General features: G+C 35.7%; 1 protein-coding gene across 2 annotated transcripts in view; it reads left to right on the plus strand.

The window, feature by feature from the left end:
- Tfec (transcription factor EC) overlaps nt 1–26124 on the plus strand; it is a 69111-nt gene extending 42987 nt beyond the window's left edge. For both annotated transcript variants that reach the window (XM_021165608.2, XM_021165609.2), the window contains 5 exons: nt 7882–7996; nt 10494–10550; nt 14162–14237; nt 19882–20029; nt 20916–26124. In XM_021165608.2, the coding sequence (XP_021021267.1) occupies nt 7882–7996; nt 10494–10550; nt 14162–14237; nt 19882–20029; nt 20916–21293 (774 nt within the window). In that variant the 3' untranslated portion in view covers nt 21294–26124. The remainder of the gene's footprint in view (nt 1–7881; nt 7997–10493; nt 10551–14161; nt 14238–19881; nt 20030–20915) is intronic.
- The last annotated feature ends 918 nt before the right edge of the window (nt 26125–27042 follow it).

The following is a 27042-nucleotide window of genomic DNA, read 5'->3' on the forward strand; positions in this document are numbered from 1 at the left end:
TTCTTGGTAACCTTGTTAACATTACTAGACTTGATTACAATGCTTCCTTCTGGCTTTGTTACTATGATCCACAGACCTAAATAATTGTCCTCATGTTGCAATGGCACTCTTTGTGGTAGCATAGCACTGTAATCAGCATGGAAATCTAGAAGGATTATTTTGTCACATAGGTATTTTCCAAGTCTGTTTTTGGTTCATTGCTGTTCCTTGGTACTACAAGTGAATTTTAACATGTTATTTTCAATTTTGTCAAAAATTCATTTGTCATTTGCTGGCAGTCACATAGGATATGTGATTGTTTGAATAGCATCTTGATAAAATGATCTCTTTCTAGAAATATGGAATATTTTCCTTTTTTGTGTCTTCTTTAATTTTATCTGTATGCTTAGGTTTCAGCCTATACATCTTTTCTTTATGGAAGTTAACTTTACTTCCAAATCTTTTTTGCAGTTATTTTAAATGGAAGTGTTTTAATTTCTTTTTCATGTTGTTCATCGCTTATCTATATAAATACAGCAAATTTTCATGTGTTGGTTTTATGTTTTGCAACTGGGCTAGCCAGCTTCATTTGTTAGCTTGAAAACAGGTGATGTTTTTGATTGTTTGTTTGTTTGTGTTTCTTTTTCACGGAATTTCTGGATTTTCTAAATATAGGATCATAATCATGCCACCTGTGAACAGAGACCATTTTGGGTATTTCTTGATATTTTGTGAATTCTTTGCTCTTCTTGACTAATTGTTCTGGCTAGACTATCTACTGAAATTAGAGAGGTGAAAGTAGACCTCCTTATCTTGGTCCAGAAATTAAGAGTAAGTTTATTATATTTTATTTACTATTCTTATTTTGTTAAAAATTCTTTCATACAAGACTGAGCATGTCAGCTCATGCCTTTAGTCCCAGAATTTGAGGCAGGTGAATCTCTGTGAGTTCAAAACCAGTCTGCTTTACGTAGAGACATCCAGAGCTCCCTAGAGAGACTCTCTCATATGCTTCCCTTTTGCCACCTCTCCCTAGTACCTTCTTATCTCCTTCCCCACCCAGCTTTCCTGTTTCCTCTCAGGAAGAAAAAGTCAAAACCAATGAGAACAAAAGACATAAACTGAAACAAAAAAAAATAAAATCAATAAGGCAAAAACAAAGGAACTCCAACAAGCAAACAACTATACCACCACCAATTTAAAAAAACAAAAACAAAAAACCCAACAACAACAAAAAACCCAAACCAACTAAACAAACAACCAAACAAACAAAATCATGGAATTTGTTTTGTGTTGGCCAATTGTTATTCCTGGTTCTAAGGCCTGTCTTGGAGTATAGTTGATATATCCAGTGATATTTCACTGGAGAAATTTGACTTTTCCTTCCCTAGCTCTCAATTCCAAATAGATTCTTGGTTAGGGATGGGTCCCCTGACCTTCTCTGTGTAGGGATTTTGTGTGGTTTGAATCTCTGCAGGTCTCAGACATGGATCACAGCCTCTGAGATCATATGCATATCAGTTCCTTTGTGTCTATAAGATGCTGTTTCTTTGGAGTCATCTACCACCTCTGACTCCTAAGTCTTCCTGCTTCTCCTTCATAGATACCTGAATTTTGAAGGTAGGAGTTTATTAATGACATTCCATTTAGGCCTTAGCGCTCCAATGTCTCTTACTCTCTGCACATTCATTGACTAGTTGTGGATCTCTGTTAAAACCATATACTACAAGATAAAACTTCTCTGATGAAAGTTGAGTGATGATCTGCCTTATGGAATAGCAGTATGTCATTGAGAGCCATTTTATTGCTCGGATTCCTTTATCAGAATAATAGTAGTAAGTTTTCCTCTAGATCCATGCTGCAGTTATTGAATACTTGAGCAATCTCTTGTATGGGTTCCTGCTCATGGAGTGGGCTTTAAATTCAAGCCAAAAAGTGGCTGCTTGTTCTCATATTATTTGTGCCACTGTAGAAACTCTCTCTTGTTATATACTCTGTTTATTTGAGTGTTTATTTTGTCCACTTTCTCTCCTAAGTAAATCGTATAGAAATATCTTAGTATTGTTCATTTGTTTTCCCCATACCACTTGAGCTTTGAGGACTGACTTGTTAGTTCTTTGCTATGTTATTTGATTATTTTCCTCCTACTCTCTTGAAAATAACAGTTTATCTAGTTGCAACCTTAATGCATTTTCCCTCAGATTATTCTTCAAGACTGAGATTTTTCTTAAGGAGTTTCCCCATATGCTAGAAATTATTTTATGTGTGTTCTAATTATCTTTCACTTGTTAAATTTCAACATGATTTCATCTTCACTCTTGAGTTCCAACAACTTTAACAGTTTTTCAAATCAAGTGCTATATGAATTTCACATTGAGGTTTTCTTTTGGCTGAGTATATATAAAGTTGATGTTTGAATATTTCAAAGATATTTGAGAAAATCACGTGTTCTATGTTTTTGCAAGTACTGTAAACATATCTATGAGGTCACTTTTGTTCCAATCTTTCATCACATTCCTCATTATTTTGTCTGCCTAACATTTCAAAACTGAAAAGAAATGTTATTAGATATTCTACTCTGATGGTAGACTACTCAGTTATGTAGATTTCAGCATTCTTCACATACCTGATGTGGTTTTCATTAGATACATGCATGCTTATCATTAGTCTCTTTTTAAAATTTCACTTTTTATATGCAGTTATTTTATTCCTTTATTACTCATGTTCTGGTAAAATAATTGACAAAATAGTTGCCAGCAGCAATCGAAGAACAGTGTGGGTTTATTTAGGTTCACATTTTGGGGCCAGAGTTCATCAAAGAGGAGAAGTCACAGCACTGTCAGCTTAAGGCAGTTGGTTATGGCACATCCTTAGTGGCCGCTCTTTTGCATGCAGTCGAGGACCCTGGGCTAATGTGCCACCCACATTCACAAAGGGTTTTCCAACCTCAACATAACTTCCAAAGAAGCTTCACACAGCAATGTCCAGAGGTTCATCTCCTGTTGATTCTCCATTCTGTCAAATTGGCCATGAATATTAACCATCAAAATCATTAGTGACATTTCTAAACTTAAATCGCATTTTCTCTCATATTAGTAAAGCTATGTCAGGACCCTATGGTTATAATCTGCTGGCATATATGACTTCAATGTTTTTCTATTCAACATTTGTGTGTCTTTCACTAGGTATAATTTGTGAACTACTTATTGTATCTAGTGTTAGTTTTTAAAATCAGTATTAACACATTTTTGATGTGATGAGTGACAGATAGTGATTATTATTATTATTATTTGGTATTTATTATGGTTATCCTTTGTTGCCAACTTGAAAATTTTGGGAATTAACTAAAACCAGTAGCTAGGTAAATATGTGAGGATTTTTTCCTTACTTAAATCATTTGAAGTGGGAAGACCCACTTTAATCTGCATATTTTTGGGAAAGGAAGATACAGCTTTAATTCTGGTGGAAACCCATTTTAAAAATATGGAAGAAAGAAGATCTTGCTCTTTGCCTGTGTGTCACCACTCTCACTACCTCGTCCATTCCTTCACTGAATTAGAACCTACTTCTTTAGAATTCTGGGATATAATGAGGGCCAGATGAGACATCCAGCCTCATGGAATAAACAAGTATAGCAAATACTAGATTCATGAACCTTCTGCTGGTAGACAGCCATTATGGATTAGCTAGATCACAGCCTGAGATATATATATTCTATAAGTTTTGTTCCTCTAGAGAACTCTAATACAATATAATTTCATTTTTCTCTCATTTTAGTTTATTTTTTTTATAAAATGACTGCTTATTTATTATAACACTGCCTTTAGGTATAACACCATAAAATGAGTCGTTGGTATTGCTAGAACTTTGCCAAAAACACTCATGAGTTAAATGGAGATTGTAGGACAATTCGGATTATTCATTTGGCTCTGGGCAGTAGAAACCAAAATGTGGAGATACCAGTGTTTAATGAGAGGAAAACATCATTAGCATCATTTTAGTTTCTTAATGTTCTAGTTTTAAAGCCTATTTTCTGGTGCTGGAGGGTGGTGCAGAAGTTAAGAGTACTGCTTTCTCATCTCAAGGTCTCAGATTCAATTTCCATCACCCATGTGGTATTTACCACTTCCTGTAATCCAAGTCCCGAGAAATAGGATAGCCTCTTCTGGCATCTGCATCTGCATCCACCAGGTACACGCACTGTGCCAGATATACACGCAGGCAAAACACCTACCCATATACATAAATAGTTTTTAAAAGTTTATTTCTCTAGTAATTTCATATCACTTTCTTGCTTTCCCAATTCACCCAGGCTGGTGGTATGAAGATTGAACTCTCCTTTCTTGTCTTTAGTGTCAGCCTCCACCATCACCCTTGTCTTATATACAACAATCACTTTTCTAAGGCATGTGATCAATTTTATTTCATATTTGTGAAACAGGTCTTTAAATATCCCCCTCTTTTAGCAGAGTCACTCATTGTTTTCCATTGTTACTCTTTGTGGGAGTGAATCTTTTAAGTTCATAAAGTATAGTATGATCATAGTATTTTCCCTCTAAGAAATCCTACTGGATCTTCTTCATTTCCCTAACAAGCCAATTTTGTTTCCTTCTTGTTATTTTTTGTTTGTTTGTTTGTTTGTTTTTTGTTTTTTGACAGTGTAGAAAACTTAACACTGTATGCTTAGGAATACTTTTTAGCATGGCCTCATGTGTCCATGGTATCAAGATATGGATTAAAAAACATATACAATAAATTTCTTTCATGTTTAAAATGTATTCATTTGTTTTCACATTACACTTAATTCTTAATTGTGTTATTGTAAAAAAAAATCTTACAGATTTTCTCAAATTTTATAATCATTTTATATGTTTAATGTTTTATTGATTTAAAATTTTTCTTTATTTTTTAGAGTCCCATACATGTATATAATAAAATATGATCACATCTATAACCCCATGCCCCATTTCCCCTTCTTGCTTCCTTCTGTATACCTCTAAGATATCCTCTTTTCACCTTAACGTTCTTTTTGGATAGCCCACTAAGTCTGGTTACCACTTCCCACCTGTAATTGGATATAGGGTCACCTGTTGTGGTATGGGGGACCTAACAGTAGCCACATCCTTAAAAACGAATGACTCTTCCTCCCTCAGAAGTTATCCACTGCCAAATGGTCCTCAGTAATGGGTGGGACCTGGTGATCATCTATTGATGTTGGGACTTGGGCTGGCTTTATTTTATTTTAGCAGTAACACAGTTGTTGTGAGTTCATGAAAGTGATAGCTATGGCATGTCCAAAAGACTGTACTACACAGCTCTCTTCCCCACCATCCAGTTCCTACATTCTTTCCGTCTCCTCTTTTTAAATACATAACGTTTTCTGATCCTTAGTGTTGGGATTAATATAGATGTCCTGTTTAGGACTGAACAGTCTGTCCCTTATTCTCAGCATGTTGAGCAGTTATTCATCTCTCTACTGGCTGTTGTCTACTGCAAAAGACGCTTCTTTGACCCGATTGATCTCAGACCAGATTTATCTCTATGTACATACGCATTTGGAAGGTAATTTGACAGCATGACAATTCTTCAAAATGACAACAGCAGGTGCTATCTGAAGGCCTATGATTCCCCTGGCCACAGGAGTTTTGATCAGGATTACTCTACCAGGCCATCAAATTCCCTTCTGCAGGTCTGTTGTTATGTTTATTAATTTGTATAGCAGTTTACTATAAACACTTTCCCTTACTTATTTTGTGCTAATTTAGTAAGCTTGGAATCATTTAATTTCGTTTCTTTTCTTTTTATATCATTGCTAATGCTGTTTCTTTTGTGTGTGTCAAAATAGTCACATTCCTTTGATGTTTTTTTCCCACCTGACCCCCTCTAGGAAATGCTGGCTACTTTAAGTGGATCTATCACTTAAGGAAGCCAGATTCAGTTTATTTATGTTCTTGAGACCCCAGGAGTGGAACTGTAAATAGAATCTAGATACCATGTGGCCACTGAATCACTGCAGATCATGGAGCAGCTTTTTGGAAAAGTTATTCTTTTTCTATCAGAGAAAGCACCTTCTTATATAGATGTATACTTGGCCATTTTAAATGAGTTTTAAGATGAATTACTTATTTTTATTTGAATCGGTACGAATATGTTCAGTCACAGTCATGTAAAATGTATTACCTTACTGAGAAATCAATCTGTCTTTCCTTAATATAATAAATACATCTTCGCAAAATATTTATCAATTTCCTTACTGAACTCCGAGGATGTGGGCCTTCTTACTTAATTAACTCTTAACTTAGACAAAGGAAGATAGAAATTTGCTTTGTAAGCTCCTTAAGATGGGTGTGTATGCATTTGCTAGTCACTAACATTGGGTGCTTAAAACTTTTAGATGATGTGAAGTATACTACATGCCTTGAATCTCAACAGTCTAGTGATATTCAAAAAGAAATTAGCCATTTACACGAAATTGAACACCACCTATAACATAAAATTAAATAAAGTATTAATCATTGTGATTCAGGGCATAAATTAGGCTATAACTGAGGTTAAAAGATGACGTAATTTTGCTACCAGAGTAAAGCAGGATTAGATTCATTGTCAGAACTCTGCCCTGTTTCTAAGGAATAATACACTACTTACAATCTGAGCATGTACTGTGGATTCTGTGGTTAGGAAACACTTCCTCCATTGTTACAGTACATGGGCTAGAGCTCCTTTTCTTCTTTTACATTTCTGCAGTTTGCTAGTCAGTCTACACTGAAACCCATTTGAATTCCATCTCTTTAGAGGAAAGTGACTTTACCTAGTTCCTTCCCCTTCACTCCCTGTCTTTTTTGTTCCGCATATCCATTATATTTCTCAAAGGCACAGTGGAAATGCACAACTCAGGTTGGGTTGCCTCAGCTCAGAACCAAGAACTATTCAAAAATGACCATGAAAAATGGTCTGTTTGAATGACTCACAACTTAGGGAAATGGTCTGTGTTGTGGAATGCCTCTTAATTGTATCTGTCAGACTCATATACGTCATCTTCTCAATTTAATCAACTTTTATTTGTTTATAAAATGAGTAAATTGAAATGGAAGAAGTAATGCAACCCAAGGAGTATGACTACACTCTAGAAAATACAGGAAATAAATAATTCCATACCAGCTAAAATAAAATAAGTAAAGCATGCACACACACACATACACATATACATACACATACACAAACAAAAACACACACAAACACACACTCGCACACCAAAAAACCCCAATTGTAGTGTCTATTATCATAGAGTCTACATTCACTAGTGTCTTAGCGCCAAAGTCATCTTAGTGTTACCAGCTGGAGTATTCGTAATACTCTAGAACATTAGTGTACAATGGGAAAAAATGTATGCCATCAAAGAATCACAGTTGCTCACTTCATTAACAACATGAAACCTTCTTTGATGGCCAGATTTGTTAACACTGACAACATTCTGAGGCTCCTAAGTGTTTTACCACTGTACTTAACTTGTGTCTGCAAGGAACTTCCAGACTTGTTAAGATGTTTATTTACTTTTTATTCCTAAAACAGTGTTTTAATAGTACTAATGTATAACCATGTCATGATCTGGCTAAAATCTCTATAGATTTGTGAATATTCATCAGACTTTTCCTTTGAGCATGAACTGATCTTCTTTTTTATTGAGATACAAAGACCAATTTCAGCACATCTTATCCACAAGCATTTTGCAATGTATTTTAAAGTAGTGAGGGTATATTTTCGGTTAAAATTAGCACAGTCTCTATTGTCACGATTGTTCCATAGTGACAAATTTAAAGACAGAGATTTAAGGTACCCTACTAAATCTGTATGTGTTTACAATGGTGATCATTGGTTGACCTTTTCCCTCTTTTCTTCTTTCAGTTATCTGGGAGTATTTTGGATGTGTACAGTGATGAGCAGGGCATTTCTTCAGCTAATGCTGGTCTCACAGATGTTCCTTGTCCAAGTATTCTACCAATGAGAAAGGAAATTGCAGGTAATGTTGAGTTTTAAAAAGTTTGACCTTTCAAAAATTTTGTCACTTGCAGAAGATATGAATGATAGACGCATTGTCACATTGAATAGATTTTTCAACCATGATTACAGTGGCTACAAGGGAGAAGTGCTGAGAGTAAGTGCACCGTTTCCTGATATCACTAGGCACTAGGTTAAAGTCATTTACATTTTATCTGCACAGATTCAATATTTTAGTAGCACCTCATACACTTCTTTTTTTAAATTTTTAATATTTTTATTACATATTTTCCTCAATTACATTTCCAATGCTATCCCAAAAGTCCCCCATAGCGCCCCCCACTTCCCTACCCACCCATTCCCACTCTTTTGGCCCTGGCATTCCCCTATATTGGGGCATATAAAGTTTGCAAGTCCAATGGGCCTCTCTTTCCATTGATGGCCGACTAGGTCATCTTTCGATACATATGCAGCTAGAGACAAGAGCTCCGAGGTTCTGGTTAGTACATCATGTTGTTCCAACAATAGGGTTGCAGATCCCTTTAGCTCCTTGGGTACTTTCTCTAGCTTCTCCATTGGGAGCCCTGTGATACATCCAATAGCTGACTGTGAACATCCACTCCTGTGTTTGCTAGGCCCCGGCATCGTCTCACAAGAGACAGCTATATTTGGGTCCTTTCAGCAAAATCTTGCTAGTGTATGCAATGGTGTCAGCGTTTAGAAGCTGATTATGGGATGGATCCCTGGATACAGCAGTCTCTAAATGGTCCATCCTTTCATCACAGTTACGAACTTTGTCTCTGTAACTCCTTCCCTGGGTGTTTTGTTCCCAATTCTAAGAAGGTGCACAGTGTCCACACTTTGGTCTTCATTCTTCTTGAGTTTCATGTGTTTAGCAAATTGTATCTTATATCTTGGGTATCCTAAGTTTTGGGCTAATATCCACTTATCAGTGAATACATATTGTGTGAGTTCTTTTGTGATTGTGTTACTTCACTCAAGATGATGCCCTCCAGGTCCATCCATTTGGCTAGGAATTTCATAAATTCATTCTTTTTAATAGCTGAGTAGTACTCCATTGTGTAAATGTACCATAATTTCTGTATCCATTCCTCTGTTGAGGGACATCTGGGTTCTTTCCAGCTTCTGGCTATTATAAATAGGGCTGCTATGAACATAGTGGAGCATGTGTCCTTTTTACCGGTTGGGACATCTTCTGGATATATGCCCAGGAGAGGTATTGCTGGATCCTCCGGTAGTACTATGTCCAATTTTCTGAGGAACCGCCAGACTGATTTCCAGAGTGGTTGTACAAGCTTGCAATCCCACCAACAATGGAGGAGCGTTCCTCTTTCTCCACATCCTCGCCAGCATCTGCTGTCACCTGAATTTTTGATCTTAGCCATTCTGACTGGTGTGAGGTGGAATCTCAGGGTTGTTTTGATTTGCATTTCCCTGATGATTAAGGATGTTGAACATTTTTTCAGGTGCTTCTCTGCCATTCGGTATTCCTCAGGTGAGAATTCTTTGTTCAGTTCTGAGCCCCATTTTTTAATGGGGTTATTTGACTTTCTGGAGTCCACCTTCTACCTCATACACTTCTTTCAAGCGTTTACAATATGATCTCATCTCTTTGGGCTAGGAACCCAGAAGACGATTGGCCAATTGTTGGGACTCAGTCTCTTATGAGGCTGTGTTCTAGAAATTATCCGGGTACAGAACGTGACATGCACTGGGCCTACACAATATACCTCAAAGTTGGTCCCTACACTGACTGTGAAATGCTGTAGGCTAGGAAGTAGTCTTACTTTGTAACTGATGGACTGCTCCAAAGGTTCTATAGATGACACAGGTTCTATAGATGACACAGGTTCTATAGATTACACAAGTAGCTTTGGGAGCTCCCTGGACAGTGCCTTGGCCTTCTGTGGGTATCAGAATCCCAGTTAATGCTGAAGGAATTACCCAGGTTATGGAGATCAGGGATTAAGATCATTGCGAACTCTTTTGAAGGCTCGTAACTACCCTGCTTGTCAAGAACTTTGCCATTTCCTGAGTGGCAGAATTGTTTTGACATGACCCTTTGAAATATATAACTAGTTCCCTTTCCTATGACATAGTAGTCATAATTATTTTTGAAGAGATTAGATTAATTTGCAAATTTCAAAATTATGGGAAGAATTTGATGAAGAACTTACCATTTTCTATGCACCGTGTCTGCTCATTTGTTGTCAGATAGCTATTATATTCATTTTACCAGTAAGGATCTTAAGCCAACAAGTTTGGTAACTGATCTCATGATTGTTTAATGCAAAACTAGAAAACAGGTCAGGATTATGCTACTCCAGGTCAGAAAGACATTGCCTTTTATTAAAAATCTCTTCATATTGGCACCAGATAGATTATTACACCCTTCTAGAATAAGTGATATTCCATTTCTAGATAGTGTGTCTGAACACTGTACAGAATGGCTTCAAGGAAGAATTAAGCCCCATTTCAATTATTGTTCTTTGGTTCAGAAACTGACGGTAGAGCTTTGACGAAGGAGAGACAGAAAAAGGACAACCACAACCTCAGTGAGTATGTTTCCCTTTCTTCAAACAAAGTTAATACAAGAGAAAATGCACAGTGGCCAAGGGAAAGGTCTTTTGCTGTCATTCCTTTAGTACTTGAAATCAAATTATTGGAATGAATTGTTTATGCTTAGCAACTTCAACAGTTTTAAAAATGCAAACCTTAAGGTCTCTTGAAAAAGTCTTGTATTTTCATAAAACGAAGCAACCTGGATTCTGATTTGACCCTTCTTTCCTGATCAGGGTGTCCTTGATTATAGTGAGTACATTTGGTTACCCTTGAGTAGTGTTGTGATCCACCAATTCAAGACTTAAAGAAAGAAACTGGCCGTGAATGTTCACTGTGTCAGCAACAAGAGGGCATCCTCATTCATCAGTATCTCTTTGCTTCTCCCTTTCTAATGAGTTGTTATCTGGGAGGCACAGCTTATGTTGCAAAGCTCAGTCCTGCATACCTTCTTTAGGTTAGTTTGACCCTGGTTACCAGTCACATGAGAAGAAGAAACGCAGGTGAGACGGGTAGATTAGGAGCAAGAGTGCTCAGTCTTGTCCTTCCCAATCTCAAGTGACTTCCACTAATTGGGAAACCGCTTTGTTCTGAGAGGCAAGCCACAGTAGGAAAAGAGTAACAATGGAGATGGGAAAGAGTAAAACCTCCGGTCAGACCAGCAACTTTCTCACATGCAGTGGACTGGAATTCATTCTGCATGTACCTGTGAAACCCAAACCAGTCCTTACTGCACCTTCTCTGTCAGACTGGTAAGAGTTAAGTGACTGAGCACATCTGGTCCTTGCTTCTTACTCTTTCGGACCATGGCCTTTTAGCTTCCCTTAGTCCTCAGGTGTTGCAGACAAGTCTGATTTAGACTATGAAACAAGGGAGTGTTTAGACTTCATATCCTGAGGAACCATGGGTCCCATGAAATTTCTGCCTTTGTGCTCTCTTTCTGTCTTCTATATAGTCAGCGGGTTCTTTAATTTATAGTATGGTTGTTGCCTACTATGTGTCTTAGCAAAGTATTTTGTAACTGGATTCTCATGCTAAATCATTTCATCCCGAGGTAAATCAACTTTAAAAATTTAGTACCATGGGTTTTATAGACAACAAATGTAAAATATTCAAAACTACAGAACCTACAGATCATTGCAAAACCACAAAGGAGGTTCCCTTTATCTGATGCCTAAATATGTAAAAGTTAGAAGTCAAATTTGAAAATTCTGAATTCTTATTGAAACCAGGAAGGCCAGGAGTAGATTGAAAGTTCTGGGGTCCTTTGAGTTTGGCCTGGGAAAATTGATACCAATTTATATCCTGCAACCTACTTCTCATCTCCTTCAGGTTTATTCTCTCAGTAGCTTTGACATGAGTGAACACCCCACTCCATACATGTACTACCCTATGGCTATCTATACACATGTGGAGGTGTGATCTCCTCTAGGAAACGGAAAGCTCAGGCCAAGGCCTGTACTAGGCCTGGAAATGAGCCTTGGAGTGAAGGAGGAAATTCTTCGAGCAAATGAGCCAAACTGCCTTTCAGCAGGATTCTCATGACCTTGGTCTGCCTTGATCTGTGTGACCGGAGAAAGCAAAAGTGCTCTACTGAATGTCAGTCAGGGTTGGGCTCTTGTTTCCCGGGATTGATTAAATGAATGAAACAAATAGTAAACTTTTATAATTTGTTAAAATGGAAAAATTTTTAAGTAATTTGTGTATACAAGAAAAACCTTGAGGAACTGAAGTTGTAATTATTTAAAATCTTATAGGTAGCAGCTAAAGAGAATAAAGAAACTTTTGATAGTATGCACATAGTGGAGTTATGTAAAATAATTTGAACATAAGACTAACCTATTTTGAGATGAAATCATGAACTTTCTTTGTTGTATGTTTTATCTATAATACAGAATATAATATATGTGAACATGGAGTTATTAACAAATTCTCACTTGGGAACATATATGCTTTTCCAAGAGTTCTTTGGTTTATTTACATAGCATTATTTAGCTACTTTATATGTCATCTACAAGGAAGCAGGAGGATTGGTAAAGAGGGCAAACAAGCTCAATGATTGATTGGATTCTGATTAGAATGTACTGTTTCGTGAGCTAATGCTTATTAATGGCACATCGCTTTGCAGTCCATATTTGTCAGTGACTATCCTAATTTCATGTAGCATATCTCAGCTCTCAAGTAGACACTGTTTGGGTATTTTACACTGTTTGTGAAGTATGTTTTTCTTTATGTCCTTTTTGTTCAAATATCTCTGACTACTTTCTACATGTAATTTACTGCAAAAGTATTAAGTGGGGCCAATATAAGAAGCTCATCACTGACAGCAAATAGTTTATATATACAAAATTGCTGTTAAGAATGAATGTGTAGAAAATTAAAGAGGGAGAAATCTTAAACAGCTTTTATCAATATCTCTCAGATGGCTGGCATTACACATGTAATATCAGCCTCAACCAACTGACCTAATTTCAGAAGTGCATATATTGACTCTACAAAAATCAGAACTTCTAGGTTAGGTATGTGTTCAACAATCCTTCCAGATTTGTATGGTTAAAGCAAGAGTTTGAAAACTACTTATCTATACACTATTGAAAGGAGCTGAGGAGGAGGGAGACCCTGTAGGAGGACCAACAGTCTCAATCTGGACCCCCGAGATCTCTCAAACACTGGACCACCAAACAGGCAGCATACACCAGCTGATAAGAGGGCCCCCAACACATATACAGCAGAGGTCTGCCAGTTCTGTGTTCATTCAGAGATGATGCACCTAGCCCTCAAGAGACTGGAGGCCCCAGGGAGTTTAGAGGTTATGTGGTGTGGAGGGTGGGGATATCCACGTGGAGACAGGGGGTGTGGAGGAGGTATGGGATATGGAGCACAAGGAGGGTAGACAGGGGTGGGGAATAAAATACAGAGTGTAACTTAAACAAATAAATAAATACATTCAAAGAAAAAAAAGAAAAGAAATGTTCTACCAAGAGATGGTGCCATGGATAAAGGTGTTGCTGCGAAGCCTGACAACTTGAGTTTTTTCCCGAGGAACCACACCATGGAAGGAGAGAGGCTGTTAATACAAATTGTCCTCTGACCCGCTCCCCCTGTCAAAACATAAACAAACAAATGAGTCGTCTAGTTCACAATCATTTAGTTAAGACCTCTCATCGGCTGAGCTCTTTGGCCATATAGTCATAGTTAGCTAACCATGTATACTTACAACACCCTATGCATTGATGACAATATATGAGAAGTGTAAAGCATGGTGATGGCCTAGAAAGATTACACTGATAGACTGCTGGAATGTGTATCTGTGAAGTATCAACCAAATAGGATAATCATATGAACAGATATGTATGTATGTATATAACATTATGAGTAAATTCAAAGAATAAAGGTGTTTGGGGAAAATATTTTGTTGTATTATGAATATTAAATTCTTTACTTTTAGTCCAAGATATAAATACAATTCTATCTTTTTATTAAAGGCTTCCTTTTGACTAACAGGATTTTTTCTTTTTACTATTTTTAAAAGATTATTAAATTTGCAGCTGACCAACAGTGAACTGTGTTTTAATGAGAATAATCAATAATATTTCTTTCTTAATAGTTGAAAGAAGAAGAAGGTATAATATTAATTACCGAATCAAGGAGCTTGGCACTCTTATTCCAAAGTCTAATGATCCGTGAGTTCAAAATCATTTATGCAATAAGGTCGTAGTTTCACTACCCCACAAATGGGTGGGCGGGAAAAGGGAGGACAGATCCAGTAACCAGGAAACGAAGCATCTGATAGCAAAGATAAGTGTACTTCTGGACTCCTTTCAACTCTCTATATCAGTGGGATAGTTATCAGGCATCGAGGGGTTTCCAAGACTCATCCTTCTGATCATGAGAATAAATATGTAAGTTCACCTCAGAACATAGTGGCACTTAGCATACTAAGAACATTGACAATGTAGTAATAGTGCCAAAAGCTGTTTGAGACAGGCTGGGATACCCGATTTATGGAAATAGCATTTCTTCAGACTTTAAGATTTATATGAACATTAATGTTAGGTTGTCACAATTCCAAATATGTTCAATTTCTGGAGATACACATGTATCAAAAATTGGAGTTGTAAAATACTGTTGATTGATGTCAAACCAATTCTTATGGCAAACACACAGCCAGGTGTGATGCTTGAGATGGCAGGTATCAAAAATAGTCAAATTTTCAATTTAGAACGTAGAGGTTTTATATAAAGAGCAAAGTCATGATCTGATCCTGAATGATGATTTAAAAATGATCTCTTCAAATATTAGCAAATACAATTCAGAAATGACAGTGTGTGATAAAGTGATGCTTGTGAGAACTGAAAACTTTCTTTCCTCGAGTCTAAATGTTATAACTAAATTGGGTAATGAAATCATGTTTGACAAGAGCTTGGTATTTATTCCCATGAACACACTAAACAGTGCAGGCATCACAGTGAACGAGGCAGAAGGACCCAACCCAGAATAGACAACTGAGGACCTCAGGCCTAATTGGGGTATTCAGGTAGTCATTCAGCCCCGCTAAATTCACTAAGATTCTAGAGAGATGGGTCAGTGGTTAAGAATGCTTGCTGTTCATCTGGAGGAACTGAGTTTGGCTTCCAGCACCTATGTTGGCCAGCCAATCCCTGCCTATAAGATCAGATCATGCAGACCATGACTTTGCTCTTTATATAAAACCTCTACGTTCTGAATTGAAATTTTGACTATTTTTGATACCTGCCATCTCAAGCATCACACCTGGCTGTGTGTTTGCCATAAGAATTTGTTTGACATCAATCAACAGTATTTTACAACTCCAATTTTTGATACGTGTATCTCCAGAAATTGAACATATTTGGAATTATGACAATTAAACATTAATGTTCATATAAATCAGGGAATCCAGTGTAGCGTCCTCTGGCTTTTGCAGGCACCTGCACACATACTTGGCATACATCCACAAAGACAAGTACAGTTACAAATAAACTTATTTATTTTAGATATACTTGGTTTATTGCTTAAAATGTATGAATATTTTACCAGCATGTATCTATGCAGATATTGTGCATCACAAATGCTGTAGAGGAAGGCATTGAACCCCCTGATACTAGAGTTACAGGTGTTTGTTAGCTACTTTGTTGGTGTTGAGTATTGACCTTGGGTCCTCTGAAAACAGCAAGCACTCTTAGACATGGAACCAACCCTCCAAACCAGATACAAAAAATTAAAAATCAATATAAATATGTAGGATAGAGTGGCTTATTGCCTTTCCTTTATAATTGTTTTTTAATAAACATATCAATAAGGTATATGGTAAAACATCTTACAGATTGTTAGAAGAATTGTATTCTTTAACATTTTATTCCTGTTTTGGTAGTATAAATATTCTTTCTTGCTTAACTCATGGCATAGCATAAAGGATGACAAGCTTTCCCTATAAATATCTAAAGCCTTAAGTTTTATAAAGGTTACATTTCAGTTACTTAACTCTGAATGAAAAGTTAAAATCACTATGTTATGGCAATGGTCAAACTGAAAACTAAAACACAATCCGAAAACACAAGTGTTAAGCAAGATTATGAATTTGAATAAATAGCTCTCAGTTGAGTCTGTTGCAGAGATAACACCATTAAGAGATTAGGGATGTATAATTGGAGTTAAAGAAAACAGCTGTGTGTGGCAGCTCACATCAGCAAATCCAGTACTTTAAAGTAGAGGCAGAATAATCACTATGAGGTTATCCTGGGTTACATAATAAATGGTGTCTCAAAAGACAAAACAACAACAACAACAACAACAAAGAGGAGAAAGCCATACTTTTAAAGAAGGCCAGTAAAGCAAAGCGAGGAGACCTCACGCTCAATAAATGTCCCATGTCTGAGCAAAGGCAGGGTGGAGTGTCTCCCTTTGAGAACTTTTCCATCTCCTGAGACTGAACTTTGGGGAATTAGAGCAGATATACCTTAAAGATGTTGAATTCAATGACGTAGCGATTTTTATATACCAAAACATTCAGAAATTTATTTTACTTTGCAGATAAAAATCAAGGAGTTAAAGATAAAATCATAACAAAAAATGTAGTTGAGAAATACAATTTGAGACAAATACAAAGCATATATGTCCAGGTATTTTCTTAATAAATTTTGGTTAAAAAACTTTAATGGTTTGAAGTGGCTTTCATACCCAAGGTGACAGCCGATGTGTATTTCTGGAGCTTTACCCGAAGAAAATCCTACCCTAATTTATACCGTAGGCCTTATTTACTTAACACTACCTTCAAATGTTTAGTTCTTCTCTTAAAAGTGTTAAAAGTTCCTCAAAAATAATTGTTTACAGAAAACGAAAAACAATGTGTTGTTCTTTGTTTAGCGACTCATTTACATCCCACATTTCCATGATAACATATATTCTTTCAAAATGTTGTTAATGCTATAGTATTTGAAATTATCTTGAGGGAGGGAATGTTCATTTGTATATGAAACATTTTAACCATTTGAATGCAAAGCATTAGCTCTTTTTTCGTTGTTGCTAACATTTTTATTAGATATCTTCTTTATTTATATTTCAAATGTTATCCCCTTTCCTAGTTTTCCCTCTGAAAATTCGCTATCCCCTCCCCCTGCTCCCCACTCACCCACTCACCCACTCCCATTCCTGGTCCAGGCATTCCCCTATTTAAATGCTGTCAAATGTAGCAACTTTTAAATACAGTTGAAAAAGTATGTGTTTTCCCTCCCCATTTTGTAGATTTATTTTAGATTCAGATAAGTAGTGCTTTGGGGTTCAGATTTGGCTGTAATTGTCCTATGCTTAATTTTTTTCTTGAATTTTGGGAATTTTACACATATATACATTTGATCATATCTGTCCCTCATTTCTTCCTTCAACATTCCCCATACCCCCCCAAATAGCCTCCTCCTAACCTTGTTAAACACACACACACATACTCACACACCACACTACACACTCCCACACCCACATACACTCATACACACACATAACACACTTGCACATATCCATAAACACACAAACACACACACACACACTGACTCACACACTGACAACACTCACATACACACATACACACACACTCAAACACACACATTCACACACACATGCTCACATCCACATATACTCATACACACAGAAACATTCATATACACACACATACACACAAACTCACACACACTCACACACACTCACACTTTCATATACACACACATACACACACACTCACACACACTTTCATATACATACACTGACACACACTTTCATAAACACACAAACACACACACAGGCACTCATACACACTTTCACACACTCACACACATACTCATACATACACACACTCATACACACACAAACATTCATATACACACACATACACACACTTTCATATACACACACATACACACACACTCACATACACGTTCATATGCACACACTGACATACACTTTCATAAACACACAAACACACACAGGCACTCATACACACTTACACACACTCACAAACATACTCATACACACACACACACACACACACACACAAAACTAGGTCCATTTAGTGTCTGCCGTATATGCATGGGTGTGGGCCATGGCCTTTGCTTTCTATTCTTTGTCTGTCATGCCCACTCCCTACTCCATGCAAGGATATGAAACACAAATAATGTTACATAGGGTTCCTATTACTATTAAAGAGTTCTAATTCTGGAGACCAGAGTATTTCTCAGTTATGGATGCTTCCTAGTTAAATGACAAGAGTGACTTGTCTTTTCATAATAACTCCAGTATGAGAGAAATCGCTAGGAACAGGCTTCACCCTAACAGTCATGTTGGCCCTAGAAAACTGATGATAAGAATGAGCAAGCATTGAGGAGGCTTGGTGCATTTCAGTAGATGAGTGGCCACTCGAAAGTCTGTAATCCTTTTTCTGAATGTGTGAAAAAGCATCTTCTTTAGTTATTCCATAATTAATTATCCATAATTAATTATCCATAATTGCTGCTAATGCCATGAACAGACACCAAGCTGAGCTTCCATGAGGAATATTCAAATAGATATTCCTGTATTTGACCCATCTAAGTAAATGATTTTATTACAGTTTATAAAGATTATTTGAATTAGAGATAATTTCAATATAGTTTTAGACAATGTAAAATAAAAACATCTGCAAGAAAATGTTACTTTTTCCTATATGCTTATTTTATATGGTATGTAAATAATTGTTTTGGAGCCAGGGAGGTGGCTCAGTGGATATACTTGTTAATCAAACATGAGGTTCTAAGCCCAGGTCCCAGCACCCACATAAAGACCTGGCTTGTATGAGCTTGCCTACATTCTCACTGTTGAAGATTGGGGAATAGGAGAATCTTGGCGCTTAGCTGGCCAGCCAAAATGGAGAAGCTAGCTTCGGCTTCAGTGACCAGCATTTTCTAACCACTGTAATTAATGTTTGGTAATTAACTCTTTCTTCTTCTCAATGCATCTTGATAGCTCTCATGCAACATTAGATCCATAATGTTTTCAAATATTAAAATAATTATTAGTCTTTTCTACACTTTTTAATTTATATATCCCCTACATTGAAAGCATTTTAATATTTTCTATGCTAATACTTAAAAGTTTTTTCAAAATGTTTAATTCTATGAATTTATCTTAAATATTTACTAATATTAAAATATCTAAATATAGTATTCTGAGTCCAGCTTTAAAAATTACAATGCTACCATTTGTGTAGAAAAATTGATTAAATGGTTTCAGGAAGCTTGCTCTGTTGCATATGGAAATGTTTCCCAACTCAGCTGTTGGGAAACCACTCAGGACCATCATTCAGGGAAGAATGTATTTTTTCTTTCTTAGAAACAAAAGCAACCATATTAGGAAATGGGTTAAAAGATTGGTACATTTGAAACGATCTTAAAAAATTTAGGTTTAGTCATCAGTAATGCACATTTCCTAGTTCATTAATGCAGAAATACTGCACATAGATTTTAATCTTAGAGTTAATAATAAAAGCAATTTTCACTAAAAATATAAAAACTGTAATGGTAGAATCATGATATTGCGTTTAGCTCTCCCACAAAAAGTCACTTTATTACTTTCTTTTGACACTTATTTTCATTCTGGGATTAATTTTACTATATAAGGGCTTCTTAACTATTCTATTAAAATTTCTATTCAGAAGCAATAATATCTAAGAGTGAATAATAGTCATGTAAATCATTATTTCATATTAATGTAAAAGATTTTGTAAGTTCTTATGAATTCTGCTGACATGCACAATTGTGAAAAGGTTATCTCTCCCTTCTACAGTGATATGCGCTGGAACAAAGGGACCATTCTAAAAGCATCAGTGGACTACATCAAGTGGCTACAAAAAGAACAACAGAGAGCCCGGGAGTTAGAACACAGACAGAAGAAATTAGAGCATGCCAACCGTCAGCTTAGGCTCCGGATTCAGGTTGTTATGCGATGGCTGCCCTGAGCTGCACAGAGAGCTACTCACTGTCCTCTCACAATCCTTATTTATTGGTTTCATTCATACATTGTTTTATTAACAACTGTTTTGATTTGGAAAAAAAGAACTTTACTCTCTCTTAGAAGATTCTGAATTGAGTTGTTTTAGTTAGATTTTTTGATTAGACATGTAAGGCCAAGATGATTTAAATCGGTGTAGAACAAATGAGAACCAACTACCCAATGCAGAAAATAACGTTCATTTAATTCACACATGACATGATCTCAACACACACCACGGAGGCACATAAACAATGCAACCAAGTGCACCATATGTTTCTGTAAGATGAGTTTGAACACTAAATCTTTCCTTCATCTTTTGTGTCTTTAGCAACATTGTTGTGGATTTTACTGTGGCAAGGCAAATACCAGTTTAGCAGTTTACATAGTAACTTCTCATCTGTTCATGTGCCACAAACTATTAAAATATGGACATTATAACTCTGTCTCTTTTAAACACAAACATGCATATGGTCACGCAATACACTTTATTACAATGAAACGTTCTTGAGTTATGGCAACTGGTTAACCAGGAGCTATAAGTGGAAGACGTTCCACAATTTACATATTACACTATTTAGTCCAAGCCACTATGCAGTCATCACATCCCATGTTGTTTATAGACAATGAGATGACTTTTTTAAAAAAAAAATTAAGTAATTTTTAGGCCTTGTAAGTACATCAGATTTCTTTATTGTAAAACTATAGTTTGCACAACCTCTTCCTTTTGAACACTAGTTAATATTTTGTTTTATTTTCAGTTTGCTTTCAATAATTATGTCATAAATAATTATGTCATTATTTCATAATTCTTCTTTGGGCATTTGCAGGAACTAGAAATACAAGCACGTGCTCATGGTCTACCAATCCTGGCTTCACTCGGCACAGCTGATGTTGGTACCCACATCACCAAGCAGCAGACCCATCCTGAGAAGAACTTAGGAGGCTGTTGCTTACAACTGACTCCATCTCAGGGGACAAGCCCGGAGTTCTATGAGCAAGCTGTGGCTTTCTCTGATCCATTGTCTCACTTCACAGATTTATCCTTTAGTGCCGCTTTGAAAGAGGAACAAAGATTGGATGGCATGCTACTAAGTGATACAATATGCCCCTTTGGGACGGACCCACTACTCTCTGCCATTTCCCCTGCAGTTTCCAAAGCTAGCAGTCGAAGCAGCCTTAGCTCAGAGGATGGCGATGAATTGTAAGCCTCAAACAGGCTCAAGACATCAACCAGGAAGCAACTCTCTGCTGGTGCTACTCAATTGTGATCTGCCTTTCATACCTTGCTTTCACTTAACTCTCTGAAAGGAATTATATTGGCCAAGGGGGTGTGTGTGTTTAGAGGTGCTAGAAGAATTCATGGGAAGAAGAAACATGATGTGAAAGAATCATTGAAGATCACAGTTGTCTACCGAGTTCAGATTTCCTTACATTTATTTTTTTCTGGAAAATGATCCAGCTTGATAACGGCTCTAGTGTTGCTGCTTTCAGAGCAGTGACATGATAAGATATTGCTGGAGCTAAGGTCCTTCAAAAGACTGCAACATCCCACTCCCCTCTCACTCACGTCCAAATCCTGTGTTACTTTCTACAACATCATTTTCTGAAGATTCACGACTAACAAATCTGGAGATAATTTCTTTTCCTTTGTCGGGTGGACATACTATGTATGGTTGAATCCTTGTCGGGGGAAAAAAAGTATAAATTTTTTTTTCATTTAAACTTGAAACTAAGTCTGTAATAAACATGATTTTTTTTTCAAAATAGAGCAAAGAATATTTTTTAAAACAATGTTTTCTAAAATCATATTCTCACTCTTTTAATCAGTTCAATGAAATTAACTCTAAACATCTTGCAGATTTATGGACCTGTGGTTTCTTCAGATACAGCAACACATTGAGGAATCCCCTCCAAGACATGTCCCTGGATTGTAATCATTTTACACAAATACACATACATACAATGTAGATAGGATCGATTGTTTCTTTCTGCTTCATTCCTCTGATGATCTCATCAATGCCATAAACTATAGTCACATTTTTTTTGTTCTTCAAAATATGTTGTATAATCAATTTTAGTAATTAAAATATAAAATATTCCCATACTAGGAAAACTTATCTGGTATGTAATATGTAATTTAGATATGGATTTATTATTCATATAGATATCATAAAATTGATAAGATATTGAATATTAGACTACCAACTGATCATCTATAAGATGGAACTACATTTTATTTTATTCAGATATGATTGGAATTATGTTCTTTTTCTCTTGAAATTGAGAAGACACTGTGGTTTGGCCTTTGTCACCATTGAGTACAATGTAAGCATTTGTATGTATAGTACTTCATTTGTGTTTTTCCTCTTGAATTTTCTAAACTTTGGGAATTTTATTAGTATACATGTTGCTTTGCGTGACATTATGGCTGGAACACAATGAATGATCATGAATCAGTCAATGTTGGTGACTTAAATGCTTAAAACTATACTATGCCCTGTGAGACTGTTGAACAGTGAGAAATATATATAATATCTGATTCTTGAGGAGGCATGTAACAAACCCACACGAAAGCCAAACCGAAAGGTAAAGGGTGTGCAGAATTAAAATCTAATTATATGCTGTGAAGTGGAAGTGTACAGAGATAATGAAGAAGATTGCAAATTTGAGTGGGAAATGCATTATGTACAATGCACATGTTAGAAAGAAGGGGGTTAATATAGGCACAAATATTAACCAAATTATCGAAAAAAATACATGATGGAAATATCCTCCTGGGACATTTGTCTGACAAATTTGTATACCTTCCTTCAGGTGTTGTAGTGAAAATTAAGTCTAGACTGCAATAATGTAGTAGAGATGAAACTTGTTACTAGAATGTAAAGTTAGGTAACAAAATTTTTAGTTCTTGGTTGAGTTGTTATCTCTGGAATGTTCAAACAGGTTTAGGATTTTGTCCACAATATATCATCAAAATCTCTTTGGTTCTTATGCTATTGAAAATTGATGAAACCCAAGATCCTTCTGGATAACAGCAGTCTCTTGCTTACTGTTTATCAGCTATGACTCTGGGATATTAGAATATTTTATTGTTTGAGATGGAAAAGCCATTTATAATGTCTAGGAATGGCAGTTAAAGTCAGGTGGGTTAGTTCTATTATTATTTTAATAATAATGACAAAAGTTTTCCAGAGTTGATAATTTGATTTGACTTTGCAAATCAAAGGGAAATAAATGCTATATGTCCCCTGGAAAACATACTATTCTAGCTAGAAGATTATTTCTTTTGTGTTTCTGCTGTTCCACTTTTTATTACATCTAAGGCTTGCATAGGTGATAGTGTTGTCCTGACATAATTTTCCATCCTCTAGAGGTAATACTCCTCGTTCAAAGAACTAAGGTCTCATAGTATTGGGTAAAGTAAGGACTTGGCAGATTGATCAAGCCTAGATATAAGGTTCTGGAGAAACGACTAATAAATTTAATGCTCCATTTATATAATTTGTGATTTCAGGGAATTACAAAGTGGGTAAAGACACCTTTAAGATAGTGTAGAATGATGCTATGCCAATCGATCAAAAGAATTTTTAAAAATTTAGACAATAATTTTTAAGTTTTCATGGCATAGGTGCCTTGAAAGCTTAGTGACAGCTATTTATTCTCTTCCTAGAATAATGGAGAACTATGTATGGACAGTAATTTGCACACATAGTAAGTTTGTAGAGCTCCCAAGAATGTCTCCATGGATACCAAGTGAAAGTTTCTGTATCACATCTGTAATTCATACACAGATACTTCTCCATTGGAGCACGTGTGCAACAGCTAATACCTTATGTAGTAGAGAGATTACTTAACACCATATTCCACTTCTAAATCATTGCTGTTGCAAAGGTAAGTATGCATACCAAATATAAAATTACTTGTCAGAATGCTGCCCATTCACAAAATAGTCCACATAAAAGAAACACCTCTTGCCCCATAAATTATGTCTTGTGTGTTATATATTTAAAATTGACTTTTTTTGTGAACATTAGATTTTGTATACATTTTACAATAAGGTTTGGCATAACATATAAATTTCAAGTTAAAAATAACATAAACTAAAATATAAGTTATTTGAGCGCCTAGGGGTCTTAGAAAGAATCTTAAGAAAACTGATTAATTAAAGAATATTGTTGCAGACTGTACCTAAGAGAGAAAAGAAAATCATTGTCAAAGAATCCTAGTACAAAAAGACTGATTATCAAACCACTGCTAATAAACAAGTTGCTAATCATGTGAAGAAGTAGTGCATAATTTCAATGATAACTTTACTTTGGTAAATGTTTGATGATACTGTCCAAGCCACCCTCTATTTCTAGTTTTCAGCAACCCCTCATCCATTTATGTTGGATTCCTTCTTGTGAATTTGCAATAATCAGCCTTTTCCATGTCTCAGTTATCTAACAATAATGACCCCCAATAATTAGATGCAGCTTTCATTATTTAATGCTTGTTCTATGAAATCTTTCTTGTATCAGTTGGAGAACCTGTACCCAGGATAGACAGTTTACGGTTTCATCAGTGACCCTGGCTTTCTCTGTAAAAGTAAAATTATTTTAAAAAATACTCAGATGATGGAGCCCCTAGAACAGCCTTTCTCTTTTGTGTAGTTTCATTTGTTCATGCTCGTATGCGACTTCGTAAATAGTGTCATAGTGTTTTGTTTAAAAAACACACATCATGTTTTCCTTGATTTAGTATGCCTACTTATCAAAAGTTTGGGAGAAATTACATTTCATAAAAGAAGAATCATTTATTTTTCCTTTTGTTTAATATTGTACATAATTCTAGAATTTTCTTATCTTTCATGGTATTTTGAAAATACCTTCTTTTCTTGTACTGTTACCAAGGGTTTTTAACATTTAAATACATGAATGTCATAACTGAATGCTGCAATTTTAGATGGACATTTATTATTGATAGGAAGGACAATATAAGATGCCTTATAAGCCTCAAAAAGAAATTGAGTTCATAAAACTTTTCTACAATATCTTTATGCTGCTATTTTCTTCCCTTATGACATCTAGGGTGGGCATGAAAGCAGAATCCACTAATCATATTGCTGTTTTATAATCATTAGATTAACCTGGTTCTGTGGAGACAAGGAAGGCTTGAATTTGCTTCAGTATAGATGAGGGGAAAGTGTAGAGATGCTACAGAGGCACATCATTAGTCCTCCTCCAGTCTGTGCCAGTTCATGTTTGCTATATCAACTGAGGTCAAGGAAACTCCCTGTCCAGAGATTTCATCTGTCTGCCATTAAATGAGTATGAGTGCTGAGGTTATGGAAACTTCTCATCATTGTTTATTGAAACACAGTTTTATTTGTATGTTTTTTTAATTGAAAAATATATTTAATTGAGGGGGAAGTCCCACAAAGTCTATCCTTCAGCAGGACCTACTGGCATATCCTTGTGAGGACAGCTTAGGAAACTGAAACAGTTGGAACATTGAGTACAACATCCAAGAAGGATCCCAGATGTCTTTAAGACTTGTCAACATCGTAAGCTTTTTATTTGTTGTTGGTGGTAGTTGTTTTAAAAACCTACTTCTCAGTTTCTGTGCCATGTGCTCTTTTTGTTTTCCTATGAGTTTCATGGGCAATATGAGTGGATGAGAAATTATCAGAAAAAAAAAAGTTGTTTTGATGTAAACAAAATCTTTCTTAGGATGCATCTAATTTGAGGATAAAATGCTTTGTCTGCATTTTATACATAAAAGAGAAATTTGTGTCCTCATTGAAAGGTTTGATATGTGTATTTGTTAACTGTCAAATGATGTCTATTGTTTCTGCTGATAAATTCCTTAATAAAATTCCAGTTTTTAAAGCGCAGAAGGAAGGCTGAAAGAATAATCATGACTCATGATGATTTCAAAATTATCTTGTCTACTCCTATGCTTCCTTTGAAGTCAAACATCCTATAGTTTTCTACATAAACAAATTTTATACTTTATTTAAATACTATTTTGTGTAACAAATAAAATAGTAAATGAAGGTGGCGACCAATATTTTCCCAAAAGAATTATATAACCAGTAAGCTATCTCTTACTTTTAAAAACTACGAGTATGAATGTTTAAACAAACATTACAGAGTCTTATCTAGAGGCATAGCCATTGCTTTCGGCACGCCAAGCTAGAAATAAATTCAGCTATTTAATCTTAATAATAACAATGTAGTTAAAAAATCTTTGACTTTAATAGCTTTACATATATATGAATAGCCAAAGTAACATTCCTATCATTTTAGTTTAACATTGGTTATATCAAGAAAACATTGTTAATATAATAAGACTGTAGAATTTGTAATTATTGCTATTTTTCATTTTAATAACAAAGTAATGTGTCTTATTTTCTATGAAAATGAGGAACATTGGTGTACTTTAATGCATACATGAATTTTTGTACAAGTACTTTTTAAATGTACCAATATTTTCTTTGCATATGTTAAATCAAAAACCATAATCATTAAATGTTTCATACAGCTCTCTTTATTCTGCCCTATTATATAGACTGTATGGGGAAATGACACACAGGTTAGTCATCTGACAGGATACTTAACAGCAGTAAGACTTCACAGCTGACAACTGCTTGCTACATAGGCCAGGCTGACAACAACGATCCAATATTTTTTCATTATGGAAAGTAATTGTTACATTCTCTAATATGGTCTCCTGCCATCTGCTTCTGCATGCTGTTATGGCTTTGATTTATGGAAAATATTTATCAGGATGTTGCAAAATTGCTAACAGGCATAGTGGTAGCTGTGAAATCACCACAAAACTACAAAGCTTTTTAATATACTAGATACTCCCCAGATAATCTAGGATAAATAGAATACTGTAGTCTAATATGGAAAACATTTTAAAGCCGCTAATTGTTATCAACTACACCCATCCCTTGATAATGAAATT

The sequence above is a fragment of the Mus caroli genome, unplaced genomic scaffold, assembly GCF_978045245.1.
Source record: "Mus caroli unplaced genomic scaffold, Mus_caroli_1 scaffold_7, whole genome shotgun sequence".
Classification (NCBI taxonomy): domain Eukaryota; kingdom Metazoa; phylum Chordata; class Mammalia; order Rodentia; family Muridae; genus Mus; species Mus caroli.